At 31.8% G+C, this 23,461-nt stretch overlaps 1 protein-coding gene across 2 annotated transcripts; it reads left to right on the forward strand.

The window, feature by feature from the left end:
• The first annotated feature begins 2,929 nt into the window (after positions 1-2,929).
• Positions 2,930-22,966, forward strand: LOC134233975 (BMP-binding endothelial regulator protein-like). 2 transcript variants are annotated; one of them, XM_062716026.1, is made up of 15 exons: positions 2,930-3,089; positions 3,197-3,284; positions 4,383-5,209; positions 9,063-9,148; positions 15,867-16,058; positions 17,697-17,787; positions 17,915-17,997; positions 18,268-18,367; positions 18,544-18,653; positions 19,750-19,887; positions 20,121-20,225; positions 20,430-20,481; positions 20,622-21,291; positions 21,603-21,733; positions 22,688-22,966. In XM_062716026.1, the coding sequence occupies exons 3-15, from the start codon at positions 5,107-5,109 to the stop codon at positions 22,867-22,869; spliced, it is 2,043 nt and encodes a 680-aa protein (XP_062572010.1). In that variant the 5' UTR covers positions 2,930-3,089; positions 3,197-3,284; positions 4,383-5,106; the 3' UTR covers positions 22,870-22,966. The 2 variants fall into 2 exon arrangements, with proteins under 2 accessions (XP_062572010.1, XP_062572011.1); XM_062716027.1 differs by lacking the exons at positions 2,930-3,089; positions 3,197-3,284 and adding an exon at positions 3,754-4,095.
• Positions 22,967-23,461: the final 495 nt, after the last annotated feature.

A 23,461-nucleotide genomic window follows, 5' to 3' on the forward strand; every position in this document is an offset into this window, starting at 1 on the left:
ATTTGTACTTTGTAAAAAAAAATTGTATAAAACAAAGTTTTAACAATATTTGTAAAGAACACATAGATAACCATTGATGACAGAAAAAAACCAAATGATTTAATGTTGATACTTCCAGAAGATTTTTATCATAAATCGAAATAATTTTTCATACCATTAATACTAGATCACGCTTATGTCCAGAAATAGTATGATACACTGATATCATTACTTGATTCAAAGTTAACAATTTTTTATGCTAAATTATTTAGCATTAGTAAATATTTTCATCACTATTGCATCTTCTACAAACCACTCTTATTATAAGATTAAAAAATTCCTCTGAAAAATACAATGCCTAAGTCAACTTCAGATATATTTATCGAAATAAAACGTTTTGTTCAACTTAGTTGTTCATACCAAATTTGAAGTATATTGAATAACAATTACACTTAGAAGATGAAACTTGAAAAAATAATTCTTTTCATCATTCTACAGTATCAAATATTATTCACCAAATAAAACGTTTTAATGGATGTTTCGTCATATCCCTACAAAAATTCCTCATTTTATTTCTTTTTTCTTTCGGCTCAATCATCGATATAAAAATGTGATTAAACAAAATTCCATTAAACGAAAAATTCAAAAAGTGTTAAGCCAACTTTAAAAGGACACAAAATCATAAAAAATGAATCGAAAAGGATAATTTTGATTGACGAAACAAACTGAAAAGATTCAATTTAGTCATAAATCAAATTTTACATCGCATCATTTTTGTAGAAACAGTTTGTAGCGGGCCAGTCGGCGACAGTCGGGCTTTCTGCCTGGGGACGGATGATCCGATTAGCTATATAACACTACAGGTCGTCAGCGCACCCGTTCAATTTTCTGCCTATTATCAGGCCTTAATTCGATGATTATTTTTTTCCATAAGAATAAGATTTATTGATGTAGAATGCAGATAATGTAGTCTTTTAAATGTTTGATAACGGAGATGGATGAAGGACGGGGTTCTTTATCCTCATGTTTATTCATAAGATTCCTCTTTCCAGGATTTTACTTCTATTTTGTTGCTGTTTTTTAAATATTTGTAATAATAACGAAAGAAAAAAAATAGATACTTCCATTGGAATTTCTGATTCTAGATAATGAAAAATTGAAATATGATGTGTAAATTGCATATAAAAACTACAACTTTTTTTTCTAATAGCACTCTGAATTGCAGGCAAGAGGAATCTTTTTAACTTTATTAGCCGATTAACTGATTATTAAAGAGAAATGACTTTTTAAACCAAATCTTTTTCCCGTGTCTCTGATAAATATTAAATTCTTATGCCACAATAACCTAAAATTTTTAACCGTCAGTTTAAAAAAAATCTCATTAATGAATTTTTGTGTTCATTCATTTAAAATTTGTAGACGACATTTTCAAAACGCGGTTGTAAAATTATTAGCAAAATAAGAACACGAAATCTGATTATACGTATGTGTTTAAGCACACGTATTTACTACAGAGTGGGTGTGTCATTTCATTGGAACATAAAATTTCAAAATAATGAGCTGCGCAATATCATATCATGTTTCAAGTTTTTTTTTCCAAACTTAAAAAAAGATAATGAAAATTAAACACGACTCGAACTTGATGACCACACATGATACCTAACACCTTATTCAATTATCTAGAATCAAACTTTTTAAAAAATATTAACTTAAAATATTGAATTCTTTACAAAAAAACATAAAGCTATTGTGACATGACGACACAGATACCAGTCACGAAATACAACCTATAAGGGGCTCATGTTGAATTTTTAGTAATTTAATTCCTTGGGGGTATAAAGAAATTTTTAATTGAAATCCCCACGTGAGTCTACGTATATCTGAGGATGGCATCGACAGAGTAAAAATTATATCCAGTCAGGAAAATCAAAACTTTCTGACAGTTCCAAGGATAGAAATCTTTTATTTTTAATTGGTAACGCAATTCCTGCAGATAATTATTTTCAAATCAAATGGGGAAAGGGGTTGCTAATTAAAAGTGTACTTCAGTATAATTTTAAAGATGTCATGCATTTGATAGTTTAATTCTTTATTTAATGATATCTTCTTACTGAAAGCAATAATCGTTTTTTTTTCTTTTTACAATTTCCTTCATGTCATTTATTTCTTTGCAATAAAATCGCATCCGATAACGACCATTCTTTTCTTCTAGATAATTTTCATTGGCTATGTTGATTAATTTCGTCTTTTTAGTTTTCTGAGGGAAAAACAACCATATATAGTTAAAGATATCTTTAAAGACCACTATGATATTTAAAAACAGGTAAAGTTGTAAGAGTTTACTAAGCAGATCGGCCGAGTTCCAAAAGGTAAATCACATTTGGTTAAAAAAAATCTTTATCATAATTTGTCATCTTTATTTAACATAAGTATATCTCCTTTCCACAAATACATTAGTTGTCATGATAAACGTTCCCATTCATATCTTCAGACAGGGTTGTGTTTATAATATAAATTAACCTGTTTAATAAAAACCCATTTTCGGCGCCCTTGTTTTCTGATCTGCTAATAGGCAAAGTAAATTGAGAATACTTACAGAAGGGAATGTTCATTGTAAATTTTAATGTACTTAGTTTCTCTCGATATAACCCTATCTCCGAACTAAACAAACAAAAGCTTGTATATACAATATTTTAACTTGGGTTTGCAAACATGATTTGGTTCTGGTAAAGAAAACACACACGCATGGTCTGTGTAGGGAAACTTGCATTTCTTAAGTATAATACCTGTAATGTAAACAAACATAAATTGCTGGCGAGAATCTTTTACACAGGTAGGTCGGCTTCCTGGCATTAGGGACCTCCCACTAACAAATGATGGTCCAATCTCTGGTCCCCTTTTGTGCCAAATAGGTTGAATTGACAGTCCGGGGGTTTGTGTGTCTTTAGGCTGGCAGTAAAATGAACATGGCTTAGTTTGTTTATGAGGGCTAATAATGATGTGCTTTTATTAACATGGACAGTTCCGTCAAAGAAGACCCATAGTTTACAAAGACTACAAACTTAAAAAGACAATAGTCCTCTAAGACTATGGATGCATTCAGTTGTTAAGTATGCCTTTCGTTCTTGAATTAGCATTTGATTTAACGTCCATAAAACGCATATGATTAACATTTTTTATGTTGCAGTTGTATAATATTGGCGTTTCATATATCTAGGTGTCAGCTATACATAATCAACAGAGGTATATTATTCCGGATGTATTCCAAAAGCTGTATAAAGAAATGCTTAATCCCACAGAAAACGGTAAGTGATGACACTGACGATAACTCATCAGAAGACGATGCTGGATTAGATGTCATTTTCTAATCATCGATTTGATCAAGGAAATTTTCAGCTAACTTCTAAAAGAAGCCCTTTTATTTTTTTTTCTTTTGGAGCGCATTCATCATATTCCTTTGCATTTACCTGCCAAATGTGACTTTATGCCAAGTGTGACTGTATTTATTTATCGTTTAAGGCCCCAGTAAATTTCATTTATCCTGTTATATCTGATATTCGACACATTCCTAGCGTGTCAACTTTGTGGAATAAAAAGAGAAACTAATTTATTTTTTAGTCTATTTATCTTAATCTGGAATATATATAGGGTCGTAAATCGATCAAACTTAAGCAAAAAATTTTCATTTCATATATACGGTCCTAAAATCATAACGAACATAAAAATCGCGTAAATTCTTCAACACAGCAATATTTATTTTAGTGCGTCTTCACCTAGAGGAAAATCGTAAATTTTAAAATCGAAAAATAATTGCCTTTTTAGTATTTTTCAATCTAACTGTCATAAAATTTTTTGCATAACTCTTGTTGATGTCTAATTAATGTTGTACGATGGTAAATTGTGAAACATTTCTTTCCTACCTGCCGGGGTTAATGATTTTATCGCTGTTGCGACAATGGCTCAGATAGAGATCTCTTCCCACTCGGGTGCCCGACACTCGCTGTCTGAGAAAGTGTCGTAAGACGAAGATTTGGCGACATGAGAAAATAATCGGGAACGCAAAAAGAATACGGTGGATTAGCGGCGACCCCTCTTCTTGCGCGGGACACACATTGTGTAAAATACTTAATTAAAATATTTTACATGTGAACACATTATCATTTGAGATGATAATCTCAGATTCGTTCCTAGATAGGAATTGTCAAGTAAATTATGTTCTCGGCGAATTAAGGCCGATAATTCCTATCAGATGCTTAAAAAGATTATCAGAGAGAAAAAAAATGACAAATTAAACATCATAATTACTCTACAAGTATATCTGATGCCTTGTACTATTAGCGGACTATTTATGTGGTGTATGGACCCTATCGAGTTTCATATCTGTTTTGTGTTCTATTTTTCAGATTTGATTGCAGCCATGATTCTTGATCAGATCTAAGGATATCTGTGGGCAAGTCCATAAAACGCAGGAGCAATTTAGATTGGGATGTTATACCTGCTTGTCTTTAACGTGGATTGGATATAAATCTTCGAATGACTTACATAACGATTCTAACATATAGCAAGGCCTTCATGTCTTGTAGCGGTTATTGGTAAACCACTTAATTATGGTGTACAAGATAAGAACAGGACATTAATGAAAACTAATTACTATCATGTTCCTTAATGCGGACCAGAGTCATAGCACCCACTGACAAATTTTTGGAGGCGTGAACATTCAGGAAATTTATTTATCTAGGAGAAACAACCAACACAGAATCAGAGGAAACTTGGCGATTTATTTGGTTTTATCTAGTCCTATTTATCATATATTTAATTTCTATGAATTTATTTTCATGAAAGACATTCTCCAGAAACTTTCTAATTGATTCCCTTCCTCGAAGTTATCTTGTTAACTTATAAACTAAATTACGGGCCAGACACTCTAATAACTCTTATTGGAAACCTCTGGATTTTTATCTTCACAGATTCAAATGAGAGAAAATTTCACAAGACCGCGTCTGTGAACATTTGACTATTTTGTCTTTGCCAAAAAAGAAAAGAAATAACTCAAAAATTGGAATTTTAAGTTTGCATAATTTGATTGGCGACGCGTGCCTTGCGAAGAACGCGGGATGAAACAATACTATGAAAGGATTGACGCATTTGGACGCCTCAGCATGCCGTAAAATTTTCATAGGAGCACTCTTCATCCTTGTTTTTGCGAGCCATTCTGAGACCCAGTTAATAGGTAAGACTACAAACTTTAAAAATACTTTGAGTAATTAAATTTGATTAAAATCTGCTAGTATTCCTGTCTGGTGTAGAGGAATCGGTCTAACGTTCCTTTGACCTGGAATGGTATTTTATTGATCCTTTAATTAAGATGACAAGATTTGGAATTAACCAGTGCGGTTTTGTGATAATACGTGTTACCGTGTCAATAACAAAGACTAAAAAGATTAATCAGATAAACTGACATATATATCTATTATTATGATTTTAAATCGATACTAATAAGTGCAGAAATGCACAAAGCATGATTGCAATTGCTTTGGTTTAAGATAAACCAAGGTTATAATGTTAACGACATTGCGTTTTGTTTCGCTTTTATTTCATTTTTGACTTTGGCATTTACAACACCCCCGCTTGGCCTTTTAAATATCATATTTATGGTAATATATTTGATCTTCCTTGAACTTGTTAAGCAGATTTTATGATTTTCAGTTGTAAATCATGTTTATTTTTCATCCAAACCCCGATTTTGGCAGACCGTATTGAATATGAATTAGAGTTTTTATGTAGTATATAGTTCGATAAAAAAATTAATTAATGTGCAAAATATTCAATGACAGGTGTCAATTTTCTTCTTTTCATTTACATTTTTGATTTATCTAATTCAATTAAGAGACTCAAAAAGTATGTATTAGTCGTTTATTTTCAATTAATTGTTAAAATAGCAATTTGAGTTATAAATATAATTTTAACATATAATTTACAGACTTAAAATTATCTATATTTACAAATGTTCGCGCTTGAAAAAAGGTAATTTCTAACCTTTAGGCTAAATTTTCATGTCTTGTATAATTTACAATATGTTAGAAAAAGGCCTCTTTGCATTCGGTAATAATTTTTTTTTTTTTACATGTATATTAGACTTTTATATAATGACTTTCAAAACACAAAGAAATGAACAGTTAGTTTATATTCAAAATCAGGAAAGAAAAATATTTATACAATGAATTATTATGGGAATGTGAATGAAATTTTCAGCATTTAAAATTTTGCAACAATATTATGGCGATTTTATTGAGAGCCATTGACGGAAATCAGCGTTGAGTAGAATCTGATATTGTGAAAAACCTATTCTTTTTCTTATCTCCGCGTCAAGGGCACTGGATCTGAATTGAATTTCTCCTCAAAGCTTTCTGAACAGACATAAATTATCTGCCATAATTTCCAGAATTTGGTGAATAAAACTTGCACTTAATTCACTTTTTCACAGTCATGTTATTCTTTTCAAAGACTTTTAACACGTGTTTCTGGCCGCCTTACCTACCACACTGATCAACCTTATTATAACCGAATATTAATAAATAAAGAAGATATCCTTGGCTTCAGTCTAAGATTGAAAAATTCCCTTAAATCGCAGGCTGTTAGATGATAATGAGACTACAATAATTCGCCTCCATAATTTCAAAGAGGCATTTTTTTTAAAATGTGACAGTTGTGATATTTGATATTAAAGAGAGAAAAAGAGATATGTATATGCAAAAAAGTTAACCAAAAGCCATAAATTTAACGTCTTGTGACAAGGCTCTCTCCGCAGGTGTTAAGATAATATTTTCCAGTTTAAACATTTTTAGTGCTGTCTGATGATTAATTATAAATGCTGCATTCGTTAGCCAAAGAATTCATGAGCCTTTATAATTTTTTTTTTCAAAGATTTATTTTCTTTCGCTGAAAATAAAAGTAGGACGATCAAATTGACTCAAGCAGTTAAAATAAATGAAAAGAAAAAATAATTCACTTGCCAGATTTGATATTTGAATAATTTGGCATAAAATGTATTTGGCCAACTAAGTACAAGGATAATTCTAATTTGTAAAAGACAATTGAATAAAAAAAAATTAATGATGATGCATACTGAACAATTCCTTTATGTTCAATAGTTCTTTTTTTTTTACGTGATTAAGCCTTTCCATCAACTCTGATTTGTTACCATTAACAATAAACACCTTGCTCTTTGGAGACATTAGTCTGTGTTTGACTTTGTATCGATGAAGGAAAGGACTATACATAACCATGTAAAACATTTAAAAGATCCCGAAATCTCTCTCATTTCCTTTACTGGTGAGAAATCTGAACCCCATTAAATCTGAGAGTCATTTTTTTTTCTTTTCTGTTTTCTTTATATTTTTCGAAATATAAATGATTTTGATGTAATTCCTAACAAGACATTAATTTCATGAAACATCTTAAAATTAAATTTAAAACAATTTATGAGCCATGTGCTTAAAGCTAATCAATGGAAATACGATGACAAAGAAATTGATTCATTTTTTTTTTCTGTATATTTCAATATATATGTCATTTTTGTTCAAAAATAGTTTCCAACAATATATGCAGCAAATCTCATTATGTAAATTATCTGGACTAAAACCCCTTATTTTGGATATAGAACGAAAAAAGCCCGGTTTAATTATAATCCACTGTGAGACAACTAAGTCAGGGGAAAAAAAATAATTTTCATTAACATATTGAAAAGCATTTCTTCTTAATTAGTTCGTACTTAGTTGGAATAATGCACTGGACTTCAAATACGAAAATCTTTATTCATTATATCTCTTAACTGGTACAGGAAACTCGTTCTGGGCTCTAAAATTATACATTATTTACATGTTGCTTAAAAAACGCAGTTGAATTTTATATTTGAAATATAAATGTGTTTTAGAGGGTTGTTTGAGTCGGTGAAATATGACCACACACGGAAACCAGACTAGCGCAAGTAAAAGGGATAATTCAATCCATGATAGCCGTAAATTAACAGAATAAATCAACCAGACAAACTCATTTAATGCCGATCTGTTTCTAAGACTAGCAGAGAAAATCTGTTTCTAGGTAAAAGACTTAAAAAATCGTTTTTCAAACCCCCCGACACAATAGTATACGAATAAAAAAAATCAACCAATTTTAATGTTTTTGGTCCACATTATTAATGTGAATGGTTTTATTTTTCCCAAGTAGTGAAATCTTATTGTTAATAAAATACTGTAACAAACTGTCGTAAGGAAAATTGCCTGCCGAACAAATTTCACATTACAAAACGAATCTAATTTATGGCCGGCAGACAAACATGGAATAAAACTTTCAAATTGCTAGTTGCAGACGACTACTGTTCCTCTATTATCAATAAAGCGGGAGACGGTTAACTGAGGAATTTTTCATTTATAATTGGCAAAAATGTCTTTTTTCTCAGTAACAAGTATCTTTGCCCATTTTGACGTCTGCTGCAGAAGCACTCGTTTGTGTAGATTGCTTGTATAAATATTGAGAAAATGATTCAATGTTGTTCTAATCGATGATTTGATAATGTAAAATCTTTTGTCGCTGCATTAAATTCAAGCCTTCTCTGGCGACCGGAAACTGTATGTTTTAGGCGGGAAGTTTTTACTGTTGATCTATTCATGACACTATCGTCTGCTCTGTAACTGATTTATGAATTTTCACTCAGATCATTGCATCTCTATTAAGATTTATAAATCTCTCCATACAAATATGTGTCGCCTACCTCTCAATGTACCCACCGAGGCTTATGAAGACCCGCTTCATGAATACACCGAATTTCTGGGGGTGGTTTCACTGCAAAAAGAAGATTCTAAATTACAACACAGCGGGCGTGTCCTGTGATCTTGTACCATAGCTTATGATCTTAAATGGACGTTTTGAAGATTGCTACATTCCGGCTTTTAATTCGATAAAGTGATTTTAGTTAAAATGTTTCATTTATCCCTTGGCGACAACTCATAATTATCACAGCTTAATAGAAATCCATTATTGACTTTCCTATTATCATATTTTCCCTTATTTTATATATTCTATAGGAAGCATAAGGCGATGTGAAAAAGAAGGTGAAGAAATTTTCATCCCAAATATTACAGACAATCCGTGTATATCCTGTTTCTGTAAGGTAAGATACAAAATAAAAAGAAGGTAATACACTGCGCAATTTTACAAATATATTATCCTACACTTTGACCACCAAAAAGAACACATTTTAGAGACTTTTGATATGAAACCCATTTGATACATTGACGAACTCACAATCGTTAAAACCCAAAATGAATGGTATACATAATGTACAAGAGTCATCCCTGGGTGTATCTCCAATCAGTGACAAGAAGCCAAAGAGAAATAGTTTTCGGTGTTTTCGTTTTTTTAAGAGAGAGAGAGAGAGAGATCTACCATAGTTGGTCGTATGGAAATACCACAAACAAAATGGGTGGATAGGTCTGTATTTATATACATGTAGATATATTTTAACTTAATTTAACTTTAACTTAAGAAAAGGGTGAAGATAAGTGATTGATCTCAAAAATGCATATATCCAATCTTTAAAACACAACCCTTCTATTTTTGCCAAAACTTTTAAAAATCTTTATCTTTATAGGACAATATCGAAGTTCTTGAATGAAATATGCGATAACTTATACGACAGTATCGAAATTCTTGAATGAAATATGCGATAACTACAAGTAATCATGCTCAAAAGTCAATCGAAACAATACAATTTGAGAAAAGCAAATATAGATCTTTTAAATCTCAGCAAATATGGTGGGATCAGATGCCATGAATGAGGGAACATTCCTTATCGACCGGTATATCCCGTCATATACTCTCTGTCATGATCAGGTAACTGAGGTATTCATAATAAATCCAGTATAAACATAATGATATTAAAAAAAAATTATGAAAAATGTAAGTCATCAGTCAACAGAATGACAGGCTGTGTTTGCAATAGAATTTGTGAAATGTTGACTGCAAATATACTATTGTGTCATCAGCTTTTTCCCGTGCTTGCCTCATTTTAGAAATATTCGTAAGAAGAACATATATCAACCGCGAGACATAAACCCCCTATGAAGTTAAAGTCATCACGTTTTTCAGAAAATTAAGATGTTAGATGATATTCTCGATTTTCTCAAGTAAAATATCCAAATAGAAAGCAGGTCAGACTCCATGGTGTCGTTTATTTCAGTTAAAAGGGATATATCATATCAATGTGTAAATGATAATGATATTTGTTTTTAAATTGAGAAAAGTCATCGATATATCTAAATGTTAAGTTACTAGTATAGGCCACAGCAAGAGACTTCTTTTGTAAAAGTTTGAATAAATTATGCATTATGTGAAAACTAAATAGTATACTTATAATGGACATAATGTGCACCCCGAGGAATTCTAACAGATTGTTGGAAAATCTTGTCTCCAAAAACTACATAGATATTGTAAAACAGAAATCTAAGCAAAGTCAGTCTGCAGATGACCAGATACTAGGTACGAAAATCTGCGAGATCCGATCTTATAAAAAGGAGTTAGTGATATCAAAAGCCTGGTCCTTCATTTGTCGTGGAGGATGATTTTTTAGAAAAAAAATTTGAAAATTCATGCCTTTCAATGCTACTAACTTTAGTTAAAAATTTTTGATTGAAGATTTTCTAAAAATTCTTTGGGGTTTTTAAGTATCCACATTTGATTAACATCACTTCTCAAATAGTTGTTTCACGGTACTACTGAATTGACTCTTTCAGAGCTTTTAAAATTAAGTGAGGAGAGGAGAAATGGGCTTGGTAGAACATTTACACGAACACGCTAAGTACATGTATCTTTGTGAGAGTTTTTATGAAGTTTAGGAATCCAGTATAGGTATGGTAATTAAAATTCATTTTGATTGTTGGTAATTTCTAGATCTATAGTACTGATACGCCCTACATGATAGATAGAGAGCAACTCAATAAACATTTGAAAATTTGATGCATTTTTATTCTCATTGTTTTCTTTTTTTTAAATAAACAAAAAAAATATATAAAATTAAAACCAATCTTTTAAAAGGAAAATAACTCTTAAAAACAATACTAGTACTGTTTTTAAACCACACAAAAACAAATCTACAAAACCAAAAAAAAACAAAAAACAAAAAAATAAAAAAAGAATAATAATTGAACATTACCTGTTTTATGACAATTTTGATATTAGCCAACTTCTTGAAGTCTTGCACGATCAGCTTAGAACTTATATTTTATGGTACGATTTACATTTCGGTTCTTCCCATCTGTTTGTATGACTCTGTAAGTCATGTAGTATCTCAGAGTCTAATTCCTTTTGAAGTCTATGTTCGTTCACAAAGCCAACATGATGTTTTTGCTTCTCAAGCACAACAGCTTTCTGCCTTACCATGAGTTTAAGTTCAACTGAAGACAAAAACCTGTTGAAATATAAGATATAGAGATTGGTAATAGATATAAAATTATAGACTTCATAACTTAATATCAATTAAACGACATGTAAAAATAATTTAGTGTTTTTTTTAAATATTTAAGATCATTTATCAGCAGTTTCGAATTGTTAATATTTTTGAAGACAACTGCATGCTCTTTGAAATCAGTCGGGTGCAAAGGCCCATATGCTTCTTTGTATCAAAAACGGGGATAAACCATGAATTTGGCATTTTGGGGTTCATAATCTTTCTTTTCCTGTTTCCTTCTTCTTCAGTATTCAGATGTTTTTTTTTAAATAAACCCAATGCCACATACTAAATTCTCGTTGACGTGGACCAAAGACTGCTGAAATGATATTGGGATTGGCAAGAACTATGAATGAACGACTATACATATAAACTTCACGTGGATACCCTTGAGAAAGATTGCAGAGCAGCAGGTCCTAATACGTTTAACATCTATCATATCTGCACAATACTTGTAAAGTTTGTGCGAATTGAATTTGCTATCATTCATGTTTATTTTGCTGTCCGCCGTATAGCTTAATCGGAGACAAAATACTTTTATTTCGGGAAGAATAAAGCGACCTGATTAAGAGTAGATAATGTTATTGCTTAAAAAGCCACCACTTTGACCCCGCACTTGCACAGGTGTTTAAGAGGTTATTTCCCATTAAAAAAAAATACAAGAGAATACTGCCCTATCTAAAATTACTTTATCTGTGGTATACGTATAAAATAGGCAAAAACAGGATATGAACTGAAAATCAAATACATATGTAACTTATCAATTCCTTTTTTTAAGTATAAAACTAATTTTTGCAATGAAATTAGCAGATCGTCAAGTACATAACCGATTCAAATGCTTTGAAAAAAGAAGCAGATTTCCTGCTTATGTTTATAAGTAGTTACTTTTCCCATATTACACGATTTAACGCCGAAAGTCGATTGTTTCGCCTTTAGAATATAAAGCGGTTGGGAGATCCAAGTATGTGATGTCTAGGCCAGACTTTTGTAAGTGTATAAAACGTCGACCACTAGTCTACGATGAACCTTTATCTCATTAAAATACCTTTAAATAGTTATATAATCATTTCAGTGAAAAGAGATAAACGTTTTGACATACTACACACAGCCCTGTTGATCAGGGATTTATCACGGTCCGACGTAGTTTTGCAATGTAATGAAGATTTATTGAGAAAACCACAAGGAGTAATGAAAGAGGCGGGCGTCGAGGACCTTATAAAATATCGGTTTTGCAACCTGAAAATGAAATTGAATGAAAGTTCTTTTTAAAAACATCCGATATCATTGGATTATTGCTTATTCAACTGTTAAATTATCAATGTAGCAACTGAAAGGACAAAGAGGTTTCGCTAATGTTAAGGCGGGTGTAAGAGAGTAGCGGCGGTTAGATGTATTAAAGTTGGGTGTAAACTTTTACCCGGAGACATAAAGTGTCGTCATAAGGTCATTAAGATAATATTTTGAAGAAATGTAGCTTTACCAATCGCTTACTACCATATCTGTTAAGGGATGCAGTAAATTTGTGTTAATTGACTAAACCTACACAAAAGAGAACAACGCTCTCTAACTTAGGTTTACCGCTGACTGCCTCAACAGTTTCAAACAAAACAGAAAGATAAACAATAGTAAAAATGCTGGAAACAACTTACCTCACAATAAAAAGTAATTAAAAGTAAACAAAATACATGAAGTAAACAGGCAAATACTAGTATTGGCTTTTGTGAATACTTCTTAATGCTTAGCTTTCTTTTCCGTCATAGTTTCAACCTTTTTTTCTGTATGTCAGCAATGGTATCTAGCTTTAACTAGTAGCAATCTGATTTTTGATAATTGGCGAAAGTATACTCACATGAACTTTATGAAATATACATGTAATATATGAAATACTGTGGTTTCATCAATTTTCGTTGGCATCAATATTCGTGATTTTTGAAAAAAACAGACGTTTTCGAGGATACATGATTTCGTGCACAAAGGCATTGCCTATGCAAATGAATATCATATATTTCTTAATTCAATGAACATTTGAATTCGTGGATCTGCTCAACAACGAAATCCTTGAAAATTGGTACTCAACGAATATTGATGAAACCACAGTTTGAACTGTTCCTTCAAACAAAACACCTGTCATTTGTTTTTATAAAATTCGTGTTTCTAATTTAAAAAAAAAATAAATGTCAAATCAAAGGAAATTGGATATCTAGCAATATATACATACATATTAGTCTGTTGAACTTAAGGTCCTTTGAAGAAGCAAACTGTCATAAATGCGAGTTTGTCATAGCTCTTAATTTCAGCTAAATATATACTTGTAGGAATTAATACAAAATTTAATTTTCAAAAAGTATTTTTGAGAAACCACATTTAGATGCTTCAAATCATGTCAGTTACTTTTCTGAATGAGTTCCAAATCCTATGAACTAGTTGAGTCAGCCCTACAATTCACGTAAAAGGATAAAGGTTTCAGTCGGATGAAAATATTAGATTGCATACTTCATCCAAAAAAGGTTAATAGTACATACATTAGTAAAAATCTTGTTTTAAAACATTCATTCATATTCTGTAAGTCTGGAAAGAAAATAGTCCAGCCATTGCCTATTGCATAGCGTCGAGACGCAAGACCCTTGACTTGATTTAAGTGCTTCTAAAGCACCCTCTAAAGCAAACAAGTGGTTTTTTCAAATGACAAAATCGGAGACGAGTAGAATGTGTAATATTTTGTCTGATCACACACGCTACTCAAGGGACCACACAATATGATTTTCAATAGCTCTATATTGACCAATTTGACATTAGCATTAAATTGGCAAAAGCAAAATGTCTGCAAGTAGAAATTCTACGCTCGTCTCAGTGCCGAGTATGTCTCTCAACTTCAATACGCATTCATCTTTCCGCTGAAGTCTTCCATGTTAACAATATTGGTATTCGAATTGAATTTTTGTTGACACAAAAATATCGCAGAATCACGAAGCCTGCAGTAGCAATTACATCAATGGAGAGCTTTATTCCATAATCGAAAACTCGCAAACAAAACAAACCCGAACATTTATGATAACTAAATTATTTTCATTCCAGAGGTGGTTGTTGAAAATGATTTTGTTTACACTGGATATTTATACTTCATTTATATCAATGATTCGGGGCTGAATGTAAATTTGTGTTGCTCTACAGCTAGAGTCAACTCATCTCTTTTAAGTTTTATTTAAGATCAGGGTGGTTTAATGTGTCTATTTAACTACCCGCGCGCTATGTAAACAGACTTAGCGTCCAACATACATATATGTATATGTATTATATCTCGTAAATGCATTTAACAGGCATCTTATGATTAGTCTAAGCAAATATTTATATGGACAGAAAAGGGTTACTTTTGAAAGATTCTTAATAATGATTTAAAATAGACTCTAAAAATTTCCTTCAATTACCATACATATATGACTCTTGAAACGCAATTATCATAACCATTCTAAGTGGCTCAGTGTATTTAGTTTGATCTTGTATGAAAACATCTTTGTGAATGAGTATGTGCTGTTTCAGTCTAATCAAGTCTTAGTGAATAGAGGCCGTTACACTGCTAAATGTTAACAGTACTGATGTGACAGTCTTTATCAGTCAAATCACTAAGCTGTTTGATGTACAACAAGTGTTTGTTTTCTACAAATTGACTTAAACATTATCCGGCTCTGATAAGCCACAGATAAAATTATGTCGAGTTCTAATCTATGGAAACAAACACACTAACTACCTTATGTCATAAGAGACATGATATCTTTTTGGTGTGAACCTATAATGGACGAATCCTGATAATGAAGGGTTCATGTATATGAAAATATATTTATAAAATTTTGACTCTTGGAATATTTTATTGTATAATAAATTCTAAGTCAGTTATCTATATCACAGTTTCGGAGCCTTTGATCTTGAGTTCCATATGTCTTTCCTACACGCGTAAGAAAGGTTGATTTATTCCTTGTACCAACAGATCTCAGTCTCGTCGTTTAGTTTATGACATCGCCAAACTCCTATTGCTTCCCAGTATTCAATATTTGGGTTGGGTGTTTTTCTGTCCACTTCGGTCAATTCGCTCTTATAACGTCACAGTTTTTACATGCCGTCTGAGTCAAGAAATAAAACAAATGCTTAAAGTTCTCGAAAACACACTAATTCAATTGATTTTTTTATTAAAAAAATCTTATTTTAAACATTATTAAAACAAAATAACCGTAACTGTTGAATGCTTGCATTAGTCTGAATAAAAAGTTTGATTTAGGTAATTACTGGTTATACATGAATAGTAAATTTTTGAAGACCACTGAACTCTTAATCATTAAAATAATAAAACAATTAGAAAAAGAACCACCTTTACCTTTGAATTTCGTTTTAGAATAAAGAAGTCACATGTCGGCGAACTAGCTGTCCCAATCTTGAAGGCTGCCATATGATATTGTATGAGAACTTACAAGAGAAACAGAAGTGTTGTGAGATGTGTAAAGGCTGTACTTACCAGGGTACTGAGTACACCAGTGGAGAGCAGTGGAGCAGCCCAGACAACCCCTGTGTCAAGCTCTCGTGTAGGGTAGGTACATCAAAAAGGATTAACAATTTCCTTGTTATCAGAGGGAATTGCATAGAATTTTTTATGCTTAAGTATTCTGTTTAGCCTGAAGTAAAAAAAAAAAGAAACGAGGAATTACTTTTCATTTTAAGACAATTAAAATAAGCAAATCAGACAAAAAGAGTTAACTTTCTTTAGGACAACTTGACCTGCAACACAATATTTTTATGAATGAATATAACCGTCGAGAATTTTCTATCAAGATTCAATCCATGATAAACATATAAATAAGCAAATGCCTACTAAACTCTTAATTACTTGGATATAAACGAAAAGATCCCTATACAAAGCAGAGGAGACATCTTAAAACATCAGAATGGGTCATGCATCATGGAAATAGCAGTATCCCTTGTCGAGCCGTTACACCTGTCTTATGCTTTAATCACAGAGTAAAGAAGTGGAAAAAATCCATTAAACTCCAACGTTAACAGAAAAATAGATTACAGTAGTTTGCCAAGTCATAATAAGTTTAACATTCATTATTACAAAATCAAAGCAAAACAGAAGAAAAAAAAACAAAATGTGAAGTTTGAAAAAGACTCAGAAACAACCTGATCTGTAACACTCCCAAATTGTACAGAGTAACATGTAACAAATATTTCAAAAGTTTATTCTAAAAAGGTACTGAACAGTAGTAACAGACAAGGAAACCGATATACAGGTACATCACAGGCACCTGTCGTTACTTATTTTTCTTTTAATAAAAATATACCCCCTTACTTATAATAAAAATATATTATAAGGTAGGGGGTATATTTTTTTTATTAAAAGAAAAATAAGTAATAACAGGTGCCTGTGATGTACCTGTAGATAAAGGGTTTAATAATAGCCCTCTTCACATAGTAACATTTACTTGCTCACATTTATTTCAAAGGATATCTTCGTTAAAACCAAATAATTGTTAAGATAACAGATTATCCTTATTTTGTTGACGATTTATAAATATCAATAAACATATTAAATTGGTTTTATAAAAAGGTAACTGACAGTTTGTGTGGAATACTGTAAAAATGTAAAAAGACAAAAAAATCGTTTTTTACCTTTTGATATCATTCAAACCTGTAGGAATTCCATACTTCAATCATACTTTTCATTCTTTACATAACTGTGGCATTCTTTTCTAAAGGAAGCGTGGGTTTCTTGATTTACGATGTAATTGATTGTTATGTTTATACATGTGTATTTACAAAATGAATAAAAATATTAATACGTTGCAGATAGCAATATATAAAATTCACCTCTTGCCATTTACATTCATTTTGCTATTCATGCCTTAATGAAGAAAAAAGTACTATTTTGGGATAAAATTTTATTTGATCCGTTGTGTTTCTTGGTGAGAATAAATTATTTATTAAAATTTATATGAAATTATTTAATATATGATGTACTTTTATTTGGTTTCATTCGGTGTTTCCTTTCTATATCTTTGATATTTATAAAGTAATTAGCTTGTAATATATTATTTTAAAATAAACAGATATATTAAACACATACATGATGTCATTTTATAGTTCTGATATATAGTTGACAAGAATATAAATGTTTTGAAGGAAGAAGCATCGAAATAATTAAAACCATAATGTATTTGTTCCATACCAGGCAGGAGTCATAACAAGGGCCACAACCAAATGCTTCTCCCATTGCAAGAACCCCGTTACTGTACCGGGACAGTGCTGCCCTATTTGTCAAGGTACAACACAATTAATTAACACAAATACCTTAATTAAACCTTTCCTCATCATAAGAATAGCAAAACAAAAATACAGACATTATTTACCTTAAGTCAAACTGAGAGCCAATCATTTTTCGTCTTGTAGGTTGCCTAGATAATGGTAGAACGTATCAGAATGGTGAAGACTTTACCCTCAGCACGGACGTCTGCACAAAATGTACATGTCAGGTATATTGAATTAGAAGACTGGAATAATGTTCATTTGTGTCACTTTGTGCAATTATACTTTCTGCGTAGAATACATAACGTTTGTCCATTCATTTAGAAAAGTAAAAATAACGATGAATTATTATGCAAAAACCTTGCAAAGTACAGTGCCTTATGATAAAATCTGTTGTAGATGTAGTCTACGAATCAGCATGTTTCATTTGTTAATGTTATTATCCTTTTTTTTACATGAATAAATCTTTAGAAAGTATTTTTGTTTTTTTTTCAAAGAATGGCAATGTGTCCTGTGCGAAGGAGGTTTGTCCATTGCTGAATTGTCCAGAATCCGCCATTGTACATAAAGAAAATGAATGTTGTCCTTCTTGTGAAGGTATCTAATCAATTCTGTTCCAAACAAAGTTCTAATAGATTATTCAAACGATTTTTTTAAAATTTTATATTTGATTGAGTCACAAAGAACGGAATCATCCGGTGAATTAAAGGTTTAACGATGTTAATATTTTTTTATGTATCTTCAGTCCTATAAATGCATATATGCTTTTGCAGGTCAAAGAAAAGTGTTTAATTTACCTCCGGGATTTTGTTTCTTTCAAAAGAAAATCTACAAAACAAATGATGTCTTCAAACCAGAAGAATGTACCCGGTGCACGTGTTTGGTAAGAAATTTCCAAAAATGATTTCCATGCATACCCAATTATGTTGACTGGTGTTTTTCATACAAATTGCAAACCCATTATTTTTTGTATTATATACATGTATAATGTTTTATTCTATTATGACAAAAAGAACATTAATGTTCATTATTTAATGAACGCTTTCCATTGATACCGTCAACACTTCTGGAAAGAATTGATCGAATTGCAGTCCTTTGGTCAATTTTAGATTGACAATTCCACAAAATTTGATTAATAAGCAATAATTCTATAATAGCAATAGAAAATAATTAATTCAATGCATGAAACGGAAATTCATAGACATTTACAGATAATAGGATATTTTTTTTATTAAATGACGTGTTATGGCAGCTTTACAAATAGTTACAGAAATCAGACCTTAAATTTAGAATTTATTTGCTTTTATTTCAGTTAGCTTTATGATAAATCACAAAATTTTGGGGGATATTTTTTTAAACTCTTACAGAAATGAGAAAGTTGTTGAATCTTAGCAGTAAATTAGTTTCTAAAATTTTGAAATGAAAATTTGAAATATATATAATATATAGTTTATAATTTTCCAACAATTTGAAATGTTAAAACATTTGGAGAAAACAGTAAAAAATTGTTAAAAAGAATTTACTGAAAATTTAAAACTTGAAGATGACGAACAGTAATTAGGTCCAAAAGAACGATACAAAGTTGGAGCTGAACAAATACAGACCTCTAAAAATATCAGACTGGCATGGCACCAGCTTCATGTACCATCCCCTTTCGACATATGGCCGAGGTCATGCCTAGGTAAACGGAAAAAAAAATCTTTCTGAAGAAATGGTCAAACAATCAAATCAAATTCAGCAACTCCTTTTTTCAGCAGTTTATCAATTCTTGGTATTGCAAAATTAAGCTACAGAGTAAAAAATTCCTGGAAAACAAACATATTGTACAGACAGACAAATGGAATAAAATTTTATAACCTGCCCAGTTTCATTTCACTGATGTTTTATTTTAAATAAAAGCATCCAATTTAGTTTTGAATACTTTCTATGTTACTGAAAAAAGTTTACAAAAAAATGTTTCAAGTTTCTTGCCGTTTTAGATGGGGACCATTGTCTGTGAGAGGGAGATCTGTCCACCTATCACATGTGACGTCAATATGACCGTCAAGAGGGAGGATTCCTGCTGTAAAGTCTGTCCTCAAAAGGAAATCTGTGACTATGAGGGTGCCACGTATCAGGTAAGAACAGTCGTCGTGAATTAACACCCCATTGAAATTTCACCCATTGAAATAAGGATACGATTTTCTTTGCTTGACAAGATTTCTCTTGAATTTATTAAACCCTATGTATTTTGTAACACTTTTAAAAATTAATGTTCATTGCTTAAACAGAGAGACATTTCTACCCATTTTGTTCTTGGATGGAGAACATTCAACTTGTTATAACTATTAAATTTTGATTTATGTTGTAGGATTCTGAAGTTTGGCAGCCCAATATCTGTACTAAATGTTCCTGTGATGACGGCACCACTAGGTGTCGGGTCCAGCAGTGTAAGACATCCAGCTGGTGTCCACCGGTTAGTTCTCTGAAGAAATTGTGAATTTTGTCTCAAATAAAGAACAAATATAAATATTATAGCATCTTCAGCAATGCTTTTAATCTAGAATTATTGTATCTAATACACTTAAAGTATAACCCATCTACAAATTCTTTGAAATGTTAGTTGTTATTTTTTCTTAAATTATTATTACCTATTAGAATTTAATTATTTTCATTGCAGGGTTATAAATTAAAGTATTTGGACGGTGAATGTTGTCCCAGATGTGTAGAAGGTATTTACACTTTTGTATAAACAAACCTTGTGATGCTTTTTAACATTAATGTTTAATCAAAGTGAAGTTATGATATAATTAAGCAGTCTGAAGAACTTGATAATATAATAAAAATATATTGTTTTATGCTTATTTTTCAGCCAGTGGAATTTGTACAGTGTTTGGTGATCCTCATTACAGGACGTTTGACGGGAGGATCTATAATTTTCAGGGAGCGTGTAAATATTTATTAGCAGAGGACGAAGTGACTAAAAAGTTTTCGGTGACAGTGAGAAATGACGCTAGATCCTCGCCGTGGTATACATGGACAAGGATGTTAACAGTATTTATAGGAAAAACTAAAATAGGGCTTCATCAAAAGCTAAGAGTCAAAGTCAACAGAAAAAGAATCAAACTTCCTTATAAGAATAAGGATCCCGACTTTTCTATTCATAGAGATGGAAATTCGGTGATATTCAAGGCTGTGTTTGGATTACAGATCGTTTGGGATGGAGACAGTTTCGTAGAACTCACTGTGTCAAGTCAGTACAAACGCCGAATGGCTGGACTTTGTGGGAATTATAACGGGTTCGGTGCTGATGACCTTCAGGGTCGCGACCGTAAATTGTATTTAGACAGTGAAGAATTTGGGAATACTTGGCGGGTAGGCAGCAAGGCAGCTTGTGTTTTGAGTCATGAGAAATCAGAACAATCGTCACTGTGTGATGGGGATAAAAGAAGGCGAAAAAGGGCGAGGGCCGCCTGTAGTTTTCTTCTGGGAAGTGTGTTCTATAAATGTCGACGTCGGGTAGATGTGAGGACTTATTACAGGTAAATATAGAAAATATTGCTTTTAGTGACATTTTGCTTTTACATTGATATATCGGATGTAAAAATATTGAAATATTTTACGTGAACATTTTCTTATTTGAAATATTTATGCATATTTGACGTTAAGATGAGTTCAATCTACTATTCAAATAAGCTTGCAATAATTCAACTGATGTTTATTAACGATTCGTACAGAATCATTGACAAAGTACATAAAAATGATAGGGAGCTTGTTTCTTGAGACTAGAGCCTTATGTAGACAATTCTTTTATTATTTTTTAATTGAACAATTACATGTATTTTATTTGCAGTTCATGTATTTCTGATATGTGTGATTGTCCAAAAGACAAAATATGCGCATGTGAATCTTTCAAAGCCTACTCACATGCCTGTCTCCGTGAAAGTGTCAGTATCCGGTGGGAGAGGCATATATTATGTCCGAGTAAGTACAAAGAAAATTGTAATACTTATAATTATTCTTAAAAAAGTTGTCATTTTAAGAACTCGTTTTAAAATATTGACTCAGATCAAATAAGAGGAACAAAAGTCTCCCATATACAGTTTGTAAACTTAAAAAAGAAGTGTACATGAAATATATAGAGATAACGAACAGTATTTAAGCGGAAAAATCTATTCAAACAATACAAACAAGGAGCAGAGCAAGCATTAGTGGAGGCAAGTACAATGGAGGAGTGAGCATCCTCCGCTTAACGGCCACACCTGCCGTGTGCTCATAAAATTCATTTATAATTTTATTTAAATTCTCAAGTATATGGTATTACTATGTTTTCATAAATACTAGAAATATTAGCGTGAATAATACATCAATGGTAATAAAAGGGATTAATGTAAAGAAAATGACGTATTTCTTAGTTGTATTGATTAATATCATAGGCGTCGGAACCGGGGGGGGGGGGGGGGGGGGTTCTAGGGGGGCTTAGCCCCCCCCCCCCCCACTTTTTTTCCAAATATATACTTAGTATAGGCATTGAACATATCTTCATAAGTTTAGCCCCCCCCCCACTTTCCACAGATACGTCTTAGTATAGGTTAAAATTGGGAAAAGTGTTGGTGTTTGGAAGAAAATTTTGGTACTGGAGTTCGAACCTAACACCCCCCCCCCCCACGAAATAGGATAGGATTTTCGTGTTTGGGAAATAGACATTTCCTTTTTTTTTTTTTTTTTTTTTTGCTTGTCAGGATTTTTTGGAGGTACAAAAAAAATTTTTCTTACACTTAGCCCCCCCCACTTTCAATTTGCTTCCGACGCCAATGAATATGAACCATATGTTTTATAGCTTATCATGAACCGAAATATTAGTAAATTAACCTACTTTGATATGTACACATTTCACTATTAATAAATAAATTACGTACTTACTTACTTTTTATATAGATCGATGTCCAAGAGGAGCTATTTTCAAAAGTTGCACCAAGCGTTGTTCTAAGACCTGTGAGGAACCAAAGAGGACAGGTCACTGCAGGGATAAATGCCAGCCTGCCTGTATCTGTCCAGGGAGAAGGGTACTCCATAATGGGAAGTGTATAGCGCCGAACATGTGCCCTGGTGTCTCATAATCCGTCCATATCTATGTTATGAATTTTATTTATTTGCCAGTATGCATGTTTTATTGCAATTTGTTTTCATTCTGAGAGATTAAAAACTACAATTTTAGATTTGTGTTTTTATATACTGAGACAAGAAAAATAAAAAGAGTGGAATGGTTCACAGAGGCTCTTAGATTTAGCCATTAATTTATTGAATGAAATGAATTGATTTTGATATAACCTTCAATGTGAAATTTTACTGAAAATATGGGATGTTAACATAGCATGAAACTAGATTATCTTTATTAAAAGAATTTGCTTTCCGTTGTTTTAAGATATAAACATTATAACGTGGGCATAAAGACATTTTAAAAATCGTACCATTAAAACATGCAAGTCCGAATAATTTTGAGAAGTTATATTGAAATAATTATAATATTATCATGACTATGGGTTAAAGGAAGATTTTGCTGCCCTCTATAAATTACGTTACTTTCAAATTGATGCAAATCAATTAAAAACATCTATTGAACGACACAGATGGCATTTGATTAGGTAAGTTATATAATTTAAATGATGCCTTGTGTGGTCCTCATAAATGTCGAAAATCTATCAATGTTCA

The sequence above is a fragment of the Saccostrea cucullata genome, unplaced genomic scaffold (genome assembly GCF_032062105.1).
Source record: "Saccostrea cucullata isolate Sc308-1 unplaced genomic scaffold, CSIRO_AGI_Scuc_v1 ctg81, whole genome shotgun sequence".
In the NCBI taxonomy this organism is placed as follows: Eukaryota; Metazoa; Mollusca; class Bivalvia; order Ostreida; family Ostreidae; genus Saccostrea; species Saccostrea cuccullata.